The sequence below is a fragment of the Myodes glareolus genome, chromosome 17, assembly GCF_982192425.1.
Source record: "Myodes glareolus chromosome 17, mMyoGla1.1, whole genome shotgun sequence".
NCBI classification, from domain to species: Eukaryota; Metazoa; Chordata; class Mammalia; order Rodentia; family Cricetidae; genus Myodes; species Myodes glareolus.
In genome coordinates this window covers 20,311,034-20,322,373 of record NC_142042.1, presented here as the reverse complement: position 1 = coordinate 20,322,373, position 11,340 = coordinate 20,311,034, and the positions used below count along the sequence as shown (strand labels likewise).

At 42.4% G+C, this 11,340-nt stretch overlaps 1 protein-coding gene across 1 annotated transcript in view; it reads right to left on the bottom strand.

Annotated features, from left to right (window-relative positions):
* Positions 1-3,364: 3,364 nt before the first annotated feature.
* Metap1 (methionyl aminopeptidase 1) overlaps positions 3,365-11,340 on the bottom strand; it is a 32,463-nt gene continuing 24,487 nt past the window's right edge. Inside the window, exons 8-11 of the mRNA XM_085677641.2 lie at positions 11,087-11,218; positions 9,926-10,069; positions 7,006-7,071; positions 3,365-4,869 (exon numbers count right to left, since the gene is read on the bottom strand). Of these exons, the coding sequence (XP_085533767.1) occupies positions 4,706-4,869; positions 7,006-7,071; positions 9,926-10,069; positions 11,087-11,218 (506 nt within the window). The 3' untranslated portion in view covers positions 3,365-4,705. The remainder of the gene's footprint in view (positions 4,870-7,005; positions 7,072-9,925; positions 10,070-11,086; positions 11,219-11,340) is intronic.

Genomic DNA, 11,340 nt, shown 5'->3' with positions numbered 1-11,340 from the left:
TTGTCCTGTAAGCTGTTGCTAAGCTGTGATGTCAGTGCATGCGGGTGTAACCTGTCCCCTAGCCACACTGTTCAAATCAGATCCCTGGTATCCTGGGCGTGCGCTTCTCTCAAAACACAGTAGTACAGATGTGCTTACCAGTTTAGTACAAAGAAGATGCAGACAAGTATCTTTGGCTTGTTCTGGGGGTAGGGTGGGAAATGTGAAACAGGAGTAACAGGGCTGAGAGCCTCAGCACTCAAGAAAACACCAAAGTTTGCCAAGTTAAAGCTTTACCCATCTTTTAAAAGCTGTACATAGGGATTTCTCAACCGTCTTCACAGAAGTTTCTTTCAGTAGATGGCAATTAACAGATGCTCAACTGGTCAACATGCAGAGAATAACTGGATTGCTAACCCTAAATGAGATGTATACTTCACACCCTTCCAAGGTTCAGATTTTGTGGAAGATGGGGTAGAAAGATTGTAAGAGCCAAAGGTGGTGGATGATTTCAGGCCAACTTTTCCAGACACACCCTAGAAGCTGCACATATGAACTCAGAAATTTGTGACACCATGCACAAGACATCACATGATCAAGCCAGACGAAGTCTCAGCGTGAAGACACGCAAGTAAGCACAAAATTCCATCCCTAGCCAAGGAGCTCTTATGGCATGGCCCCTGCGGTCACATTCTAGGCCAGGCCTCCACTCTGAGCAGTTGGGCAACACAAATTGAACTCAATGAGTTTAAAGTGGAAGAAAACACAAAGTTGGGGGAAGTAGGAAGATGAAGGTAGATCTGGTATGAGATGGGAGGAGAGCGGTGTACCAAAATACATTGTCTCAAATTCTCAATTTTAAAAAAAAGTTATTTGAATAAGACTCTAGGCTGGCGCTGGTGGCATGCATCCTGATCCCATCTGAGGAAGGCAGATCTCTAGTCAGAACAAGTTCTAGGACAGCCAAGGTTACACAGAAAGCCCTTCTCCCAACCTGCCCCTGCCAAAAATAAAAACAAGCTATGAGCCAATAGTGATACTGCTAAGGGCAGAGCAGTGGACTGTCAGCTAATAAATGCTGAGGGTTGATACATCTGCAAAGTGCTTCTCTGTAAAATGTTCATGTAAATGAAATACTCGATTTGGGAAATCCAAATTGCAGAGCAAATGCAAGCAAATAGTGGATTCAGGGAAGGATATCAATGAATGCTAAAGTCATTGTGTGAACATGATATCCATAGTCTCCAAGTAGCTTCCAATCTACTTGTTTAAAAAAGTCAGAGTAAAATAGGAACAGGGAACAGACACGGAGTGATCGAGCACTGGAATACTCTTGACAATTCATATGGGCCGTAATGAATGCAGCGTGGCATCCACGAAGTCTTCTGTCACAACATTTCCCCTGAGCATATCCTCCTGAGAACTGACTTTTATATGCAACTGTCACTATTTCCAGTGTTAATTTCCTACAGCACTCACAGAGCAGGGACGTTATTACAGAACAAATTATTGGCCATGACACGGTGGGGTGCACAGAAGAAACTTGGGGGAAACTGAGTCTGTATACACATTTATTATGCACCAATGTTAAAAACTGTGTTGGTATAACAATTAACATTACAATCACGTAGACTCCTTTGCTGGGGTGCAGGTACTTACTGGGAATTGAACTGCCAAGTCTCGTGTGCCAGTCCACCACACTATCAACCGGTAATACTCTTGGAACAAGCATCCTTAAAGAAATAAAGGCTGAAGTATAAGACCCTTTTCTTCTGTACAAAGTTCTGGGTTCAATCCCAGGACCAGCTCAGAGTAAGGAAGCATTTGAACAGTTGGGTATAGGTAACTACTACTTCACTATACTTTCAACTTTCCTATAAAATTTTCAAAACATTCTGTAAGGTGTGCTATGTATATACACACCTTCACTGAGACTAAAGAAAAAGGAGTCCCTCTCCACCACTCGGCCCTGTTCCTTCAAGGGAGCATCTCATTGAGCCTGGAGCTCCTGGTTTCTAGCTATGCTGGTAGTCGGCAAACCCCAGTAAGCTCCCGCACTACTGAGATTCCAGGCATGTTTGGGGACACATCAGGCTTTTACATGGGTGCTGGGATCACAAACTGGTACTCGTGATTGTGCATCACGCACTCTTTAACTACTAAGCCATCTCTCTAGTACAAGAATTAAAATTTAGAAGATAATTTTCATATATAATGGGTGTGTATCTACCATTGCAGAACACTATATTGTCAATTTCGACCAAACCAGAAGTGATTTAGAAATCAGTAATTAAGCAACAACAGCAAATCCCCAGTCTGATTGTCTGTAATTTAAAACGCACGGGGGACAAGTATTATACACACTGCTGAAGGGTTTCTAAACTACTTATCCACAAAAATATAAAACAAAGATAAGAAATGTGATCCTTTATCTTTTTTGGCAACAACTGGATTTGGAGTCACCTAGGAGACACACTTATGGGAGTGTCTGGAGTGTTTCCACCATGCTGAACGTAAATAGCAACATCATGTGGGCTAATGTCCTAGACTGAATACAAAGAGGAAACAGAAAGCTAGTCAAGCACCAGCATAATTTCATCTACTTCCTGAGGACACAAAGTTGATTGATGCTCTACTGTGACTCCATTCTCCCAGGATGCACCATGTCCCTTTAAACTATAAGCCCAAATAAATCTTCCCTTAGGTTGCTTCTGTTGGGAATTGTCAGCCACAAAAAAAAGGCACCGATGCCAAGGACAAACATGTTTTCTTCATTTAAATTGTAGCTACAGGAAATGCAAGACGAACAGGAGGATAAAGAACGGTCATCGTACAAGTTAAACTGTATGCTGCAGTAGAGGAGAGCATGTGCCTACTATATACAAGGCCACCAGTTCAATCCCAGCACGGACAAAAAAAAAAGCTAATACATTAACTGTGGTAGAACAAAGTAGATGTTTTGTAAACTAAGCCTATTAACTGGAGATATTATAATTAGACTAGAGCCCACATTATTTAAAAAAAAAAATCAAACCAAGGAAAGCACTCCTACAAGCATGTCTAGTCTTTCTACAAACTATAAGGTTTCATTCCTGAAGCTTTATTTTCTAATGATATAAACTTAACACCACCCCACTCACTAATCCTACTGTCTGAATACAAACTGCTCCCCTAAATATACCATATTCTTGACCTAAAAGCTCTCATAATACAGCTACATCTCAAATGATGCTGCCACGCTCCTGGATTAAACAACATGCAATTATGGTACAATACTATACCTGAAAAGGTGTGTATGCTCCAATGGACATGAGTTTAGTTTGGATGAAATTAGTCTCATCCCATCAATTCCCTCTGAAATTCCAACAAAAGCAACTACAGTAAGTGGGATAATCATTCAAACTTTTAATCTCCCTTTACATATTATATTAACATTCATATTACAAAGCATTCCATTCACAAATATTACAGTTTGATTAAAAACTTTAAACACACACACACCCAAAAGTTTACACCAGATTCAATCACTTTACTAAATCATTAAAGTCATGAAAACATTATCATTCTCTTAAAGCAATAAGGTCTGAGGCACTCTGGAAAAGATGATGTCTTAAAGTATGTGTCACTGGTATCAAATTATATTACAATAAAGTCATGAGATAGCTAGGAATCAAGGATGCTCTCGTGACAGCTTTATGCTCTAGTGTGTCTCCACTGCACACAGAGCACAGACGCTGGCCCCAGGGTCAGTTTGGATGACTCTCGTCTACAGAGGTGAGGTACATGGCGACACAGGGCAGCAGCATGCCCGCGGGCACTTGGAGTCCTTTCTCACTGCCGCCAGTGACTAAATGCTAACCCTCAGTCACCACGACTGGAGACACTGGAATTCTTCCCCCGTCACCTGCCTGCCACAGGACAACTGTCACTCTTCTCTGAGTACTTGGGAGGGAAACCTCAGAAAAGAAGGGTTGTGAAGAAAAGGTCTGAGACAGCAGTGTACTGTGAACTGATGCTGCAGTGCCAGCCCCCGCCTGCAGCACAACTATCTCACCACCTCCCAAGAGAGCCTTCCCATTCACTCACTGAGTCCACACTGCAGGAGACTTTTCTACATACATACAACGGTAAATAATTAGCATGAGGGTGAGTGGAGTCCAATTCCCAACCAGGAATTAACCACTAGCAAATTATGGATCCACTTATGATAGCAGATATCCTGTCAAAGCAGAATCAACCCAGACCAAAGGTCATACAGTGTTCAATAATTTTGTACATGGAATTTAAAATGTATGCATATATATATTTCCATATATACCAATATATAATTAAAAATCTGGAGCAATGTGTTGCTAAAGTTTCAAGATTTCTCATCTTCAACACTCTCCTGGAAAGCAGCTGGCCCTTGGCAGCTCGTCTGTGGCAGTGACAAAGCAGTGAGAAGCAGATTCAGGGTCAAAATGCTCAAGGAACAAAGAAGAAAACAGAGTACAGAGAACTGAGGGGGTGAGGCTAGGGACTGAAGGAAGTAAGCAATGTTTCCTTTATTCTTCTCAGCTTTTTCAGACCCCCAAAAAAGCTCTGAGGACACACACCAAATGCTGTAGTCCCTTCTTAGCCACAGTCAAAACAAACTGAGTGATTTCTAAAAGGCTGTTCATTTCTGTACTTTCAATAAAAACGCACAGTACAAGATGGTGTTCAGACATTAGGCATCTTGGGAGAATTAAAACTGGGACATGAAATGAGGCCGAGAGCTATCAAGTCTCCGGGTAAGAATTTCACAGCCAGTGTCCGTGACCAGCAGGGTGTGCTCGAACTGGGCGGATCGCTTTCCGTCCCTCGTCACTGCAGTCCAGCCGTCTGGCCAGGTTTCATCCTGCCATCCACCTTAAACAAGCAAAAACAGTTGCTTAGTTTTGTCATTCACATCGCTCACAGTCTCTAGGTTAGTATGCATCAAGAAAGGAAATAGCCTACGGTGGTGCACACCTTTAATCCCAGCACTTGGGAAGCAGGGGCAGACAGATCTCTGAAAGAGGCCAGCCTGATCTACAGAGTTTGAGTTCCAAGACTGTCAAAGCTACACAGAGAAACTGTCTCAAAAAGCAAAGAGAAGAAACAGGCAGTTGAATCCCCCATCGAGATCCACCTCAACGCTGTCTCAGGTAGAGCATTTCCATTTCATCCCCGTGTGCAGCACTCTAAGGAAATGACCATGTCCAGTTTTCCTCAGAGTAATTAGCAAACTGGCCATTTTTCTATTTCTCAAATCAGGACATTTCCAAAATAAAGACATCAGACTTCCTTTCAGCAAATACATGGAAACTCCTCCCCAGAGAACTGAGCAGAAACTTGGACTGGCAACTCTCCAGACTAACGGAGTCAATACCTCAGTGTACACAGTGAGCACAAGTTCCCAATCCTGCACTGTCAGAGCATGTCACTCCAACCTAACTGCAAATGGCTGGGGACAGATCATAGTATAAAGTCCTTACAAAGAAAGGGGCAAAGAGAAATAGGGTTTTTATTTGTTCGCTTGTTTTTTTGAGACAGGGTTTCTCTGTGTAACCCTGTTGTCCTGGAACTAGTTCTGTAGACCAGGCTGACCTCGAACTCAGAGATCTGCCCGCCTCTGCCTCCTGAGTGCTGAGATTAAAAGCATGCACCACCACTATCTAGCCTGAGAAATAGGTTTTTTGAGGGCTAAGAAAAATCAGAGGGCTGAAGCGATGGCCCCGTTGGCAAAGCACTTTTAAAAGCACTGAGGTCCTGAGTTTGATACCCAGCACCCATATAAAATGTTAGGTTCTGGAAGACTTAGACACAGACAGCTCTCCTGGGACTCGCTGGCAGCCAGCTTAGACTAATTGGCAAGCCCCATGTCCCAATGAGAGACTTATTTCGAAAACAAAGTGGATGGCTCCAGAGAAATAGAGCATGAGTCTGACCTCTGGGCACTGAAGCACACGTGGGTATTCGTCTGGGAAGGTGTGCTTCAACAGAGGGCTCAGAGAAACCAGTCAACAGCACTGACATGCTGCACTGCCTAAACCCAATGAAGAACTCGGAGAAGTACGTCCCAGTTACAATCTGCTAAATGCTGACAACAAAGATCCCACATGACAGCCCGTACTCCCAGGGGAACAGAGAGAATGGCCACAAGAGACCAGTGTCTGCAATGTGCTTCCTTGTGATGCTGCAGGAAACCAGAGCTGTGAATGTTGACTGTGGAGGGCTGGATGGCTCATCAGTCTGGCAAATTTTGCAACATAAGCAGCTATGTGTCCTGGGCAAGTCAGATTCTTCAAGGGTCTGTTTACTATTCTACTGCCTTCTCCATTAGCTGGAATTCACTCGTGTAACTGTGTCTGTCTCCTCTTCCCCTCCTATAGCAGGCAAGAACTTCTACAGAGAAGATGTAGAATCGCATTATGAGAACTCATCCTTTGATAAAAATCTCTATGAACAGGGACCACAGCCAACTACTTTATACTTACTGACAGCAGAATTATCACATTCAAAGTCTTCTTAGAAACCCTTGGATGTTCAAGTCTCTACATACTGCCCATCAAGATGCAAAGGGGAGAATGAAGCAAAAGGAGGTAGGCAGAAGCAGATACTGATTTGATGGGTAACAAAAACAAAAATTCAGCAAATGTTCCAAGGTCTTGAATATCAGCAGATAAGGGTGTTTGTCAACAGCCTGATAAGGCATGGTAGAGAACAAATCTCTACTCGTTGTCTGCTCTACATACTATGTGTACCTGCAAAACTTAAAGACATGCCAGGCAGCAGTGGCACATGCCTTTAATATCAGCACTTGGGGAGGCACAGACAGGTGGATCTCAGTGAGTTCGAGGCTAGCCTAATCTACAACACAAGTTCCAGGACAGTTAGAACTGTTATACAGAGAAACTGTGTCTCGAAAAACCAAAAAAATAAAAAACTAAAAATAAATAAATAAATAAAGACATAAAAATTTAAAAGAAATGTTACAAATAAAGTATAGAAACACACACTCACCTTCACAAATCATTGGCTCAATTGTAAACACGTGGCCCGACTTCATCACACCAACTGCCTTATTTTCTGAAATTAAAAGAAAGTCTCAAAAGACACCAAAACCCAACAGCACTGAACTTTACAGCTTGCAGAACAGGGGACTGACATGTCCAGCAGCTCCCCTTCATTAAATTCTCTCCTAGTCTGTCATTCAGCAAAGAGGCCATCACCAGTAACACCTGTCTGCAGGCAGATTGTATTCCAGCTTGGCTTTCTGCGATAAAATACAGGGATGTCCACAGGCAAGGCTTCAGATACAGTCACCACTGTGGAAAAGCAGTCTTTATGTTCCAGAGATTAGAAAAGGCAATCACTGCTGGGCGTGGAGGAGCTCACTGTAATTCCCAGAACTCTGCAAGTGTGTGTGGAGGGGGGGGGGGGTCAAACAGAATACCACTGCCCATCACCCATCCACTTAGGGAAGTGTGAGTGGTATGTGTCATATGCCAGAAGCCTCTCAATTTTCTAAGGAAGGGGAGGATGGTTACATAATGGAATACACACTAGGAAACAAATACACAACCTAGAGAAAGGTCTGTAAGTAGTCTTTTATCTCATTCTCAAAGGGAATTAAAACTGCAGAATAGGCAACTTGTTTAAATGATAAGGAGACAACTCTTTCTATATGAAAGCAAATTGTACTTTACATTCTAAATATTTACTTTCCCTTTTGTCAACTTCACAACTAATATTTTTAGGACCACTGTGAGACATGAGCAAGGCTGCCTGGTCCTGCTTCGTCTCCAAAGCCAGAATCTAAAACTAGGAGCAGTCTTTTCAGAAAGACCTCACAAATATGGAGCACAAGCTTAAATTTAAAAAATGAAAGCATAAAAAGTGATAATTTATCAGCTAAATAAACATGGCGTTTACTCAGGCTGGCCACCAGAGGGCAAACATGTCAGTTGCTCCAGGGTTCTTTTGCAGTCAAAGGCACCCTTCCCAACTGGGCTGCTACTGTACAAACACTCACTATCTACTCCAGCTGGGCAGGCAAGCGACCCACACTTCCATCCCGCCCCTCCTGGTGAACAGCCAGCCTTACTGCCCCCACTACCTTAGGCTCCCCAACATACACTCACTGCAGATCTGCTTGTTAAAGTCATGTGAAGCCTTGGAAGCAGAAACCAACTAAGAACTCTAAGAATTAGGTTTTTCATTTCTAATATCATGAACTTGTTCTCAAAATGGCAACTTCTGATTCACAGGGAGTCATTCCCCTCGGTCTACCAAAGAGAAAATGCTAGGACCTCTTGTGTGGTGCCGCAGAGGACAGAGGCAGGAAGGGATCTAAAGCTGTGTTGTCGGTTGCTTCCACAGCAACAGAGATGGATTTTAATGTTTGTAAATAAATAAATAAACAAACAAACAAACTACAAAATTAAAAACTAAAACAATAGTTTCTGCCTCAGCTCCCATGTGAGCAGTCATGGTCGCTGTGTGTTCAGAATTTCAACTGCTATGTCCTATCTAGGTTAGCAGTGCTCCCCCAGAAATACTTCTAAAGATGCTAATGTGCAGTCAGAATCCCCCATCTTTTCTTCCTCATACTATCTGTTCCTTGCCCTCAAAAGAAACCTGCAGGCAAACTCAGCGTGGGTCTCACTTCAAAACATCTATTCAGGACTCCCTCCACCTGCAAAGTAATCTCAGGCATGCTTTAGTTAATGTCCAGGACCCAGTGACCGAGTGCTTCAGTCCTTACTGTAAGAAGCACTAGACCCAGGAGAAAGACTGAATCCAGGCAGACAGGCCCCAAAAGCATTTGCTCACTAGACTCAATCCTGAGCAAAGGAACTGCCCGTGTGAGTACACAGTCTGCGGAAAGCCGGGCTCATAGACACTGAAGATGTGGCTAGGTGGTAGCGCTTGCCTAGCAGGCACAGTAAACAACAAACAAAGCTGAGGGATGATACAGAGATGTGACCATCACATGAGATAACACATATCATATCACCATCATTCTAAAACATCAGGTCATTTTTTGATAGGAATGTCAGGCAAACTCTAAGTGCTTCCCAGGTATCAACTCAATCCTAACAATTCCTGGATATTATCATTCCCTATTATTGTAGGATGAGAAAAACTGACACAAAGACATTAACGAGTGTTTACATAAAAGTTCAGAAAGAGAGGAAGAAACGTGTGCAAGTGCATACAGTCACATGCATCAAATTCCTGCTGCTCACTGTCGTGGACAGCTTTTACTTCTAACACCAAATAACAGATGTGCCCGTTAATGGGGAATCTTCCAGAGAAAGGATCTCTGGAACACAATGTCTTAGACTTCCTTTGCTTTTCTTCCATACTACTCTCGACTTAAAATAAGTACATATTCTCCTTTATTAAACCAATAAATAATACACAAAAAATTACCAGCAAACCAAGTTCGGATGAACTGATTTCACCTAAGGAACCAGAAGGGTGACAGCAAGACTATGTACGGACCACCACATCTATTTAGGTCTCTCCTAGAGTGCGCAGTCAGGTTACACTTCCTACTTCCCTTGCAGTTAGATATAATTAAGTCACTCAATTCCTACAAACTGGAACAAATACACGTTTGTGCGCATCCCCAGCTGGTAGACTACAACTCCCAAGCACATCCTTCCACACATCTCCCTCCCCTCCTGACACATTATCTGTTGACTAGGAGAGGAGGTCATGGTGACTGGTGACCGGAAAAGAAGGGTTGAAAGAAAGAGAGCCTGGATCACCCCTTCATGACCAAACACCTCCTATAGACTATCATGTAAGAAAGATTTCAACTTGCCTTGTGTTTGAACAGGTAACACTGGGAGGGAAAGGATGTACTCACAGCAAATATATTCCTTCAGTGAATACAAAATAGAAAGCCCTAAAGTATTTGAACAGTACTCACTGGCATAGTGTGGCACATTTGGGGCTGTATGGAAAAGTTTGTGGATTCCATGCCCACAATAGCTTCGAACAACTGAAAATCCATTTGCTTGGGCATGTTTCTGAATGATATTTCCCAGCTCTCTGTATCGAACACCAGGCTTCACTGAAAGAGAAAAAATAACCATAAAGAAGAGCAGCCCTTAACTAAGCAGTTGGTTTCCATGTAGCAAGGACCTTTGTATATATACACGATGCCTTCGTGCCTGAATAAGGAGATGAGGAAATTCAGGGGCAAGAAAATCCAGACAGTCAGTAATGACAAAGCTTATTCAAACACAGGAGGGCCACTAATGTAAAACAGGGGAAATGCCATGCAGAAAACCAAGGGGGGGTCAAAAAAAGCACCTTCTGTTTTCTCTAAAAACAAAAAAATGGAAAATACAATCTTATGTTCTTTCCCTAAGGGTATCAATCAGGGTTCTCTAAAGAAACAGAACTTATAGAGAAAAAAAATGCATTTTTTGAAATACAATAAAAAGTTATATTCAAATAATATATAAAGTTGTCCTCTTACCCCTAAAAGCACAGTAGCTTGTGTGCCTATGTGCACACATACATATATGTAATTTTTAAATTGCTTTAAAGGAGGTACATCTAAATATACAGGTTAAAAAAAACTAATTTGAAAGAATCTTTAAGATATCAGTAGAAAAAACAGTAAATTAGCAATATTGAACATTCTATGATTCTTACCTAATTAAGTACATACACTGTATATGGCTTAACACACAGCAGAGAGAAAAAGACCCTACAAGTACCAAGGACACTATGAAAAGCAAAAAGGGAGGCAAACCACAGAAGCTCCATCCTCATCCCCCCCAAATCCCTATCCTTATTTTAATTTCCTATGAGAACACAAGGCAAGTGAAAACAAAAAGACAAATAAAGAGAAAAATGCAGGGTGCTGGACCTTGGTGGTACACGCCTTTAATCCCAGTACTCCGGAGGTAGAACTCTGTGAGTTCAAAGCCAGCCTGGTCTATAGAACTAGTTCCAGGACAGCCAAGGCTGTTAAACAGTGAAACTCGGTCTCAAAAAACCAAGAAATAAATAAGTAAAATAAACGTGCATTGAACACTGGTGGTATGTGGTGCAAGAGGGTGTCATGGCTGAGACTGACCTGCATCAATGGCTTGCATCAGGCATTCATATGTAGTCTGGACAAGTTTCCGTGCTCCTTCATCCACATCTCCAACAAAAAAGGTCTCATTTAGATCCCCGTGATAACCATTTCGATAAAGAGTGATGTCCACTGGGAGGGGGAAAAAGGCAAATGTAACCAAATGAAAACAATCCTGTGTGCACTAACTCCCCAGTGAGTGTGGTGCTGCCTAAGGAAAACCCTGGGAGAAATTCACTCAACTCACTGTAGAG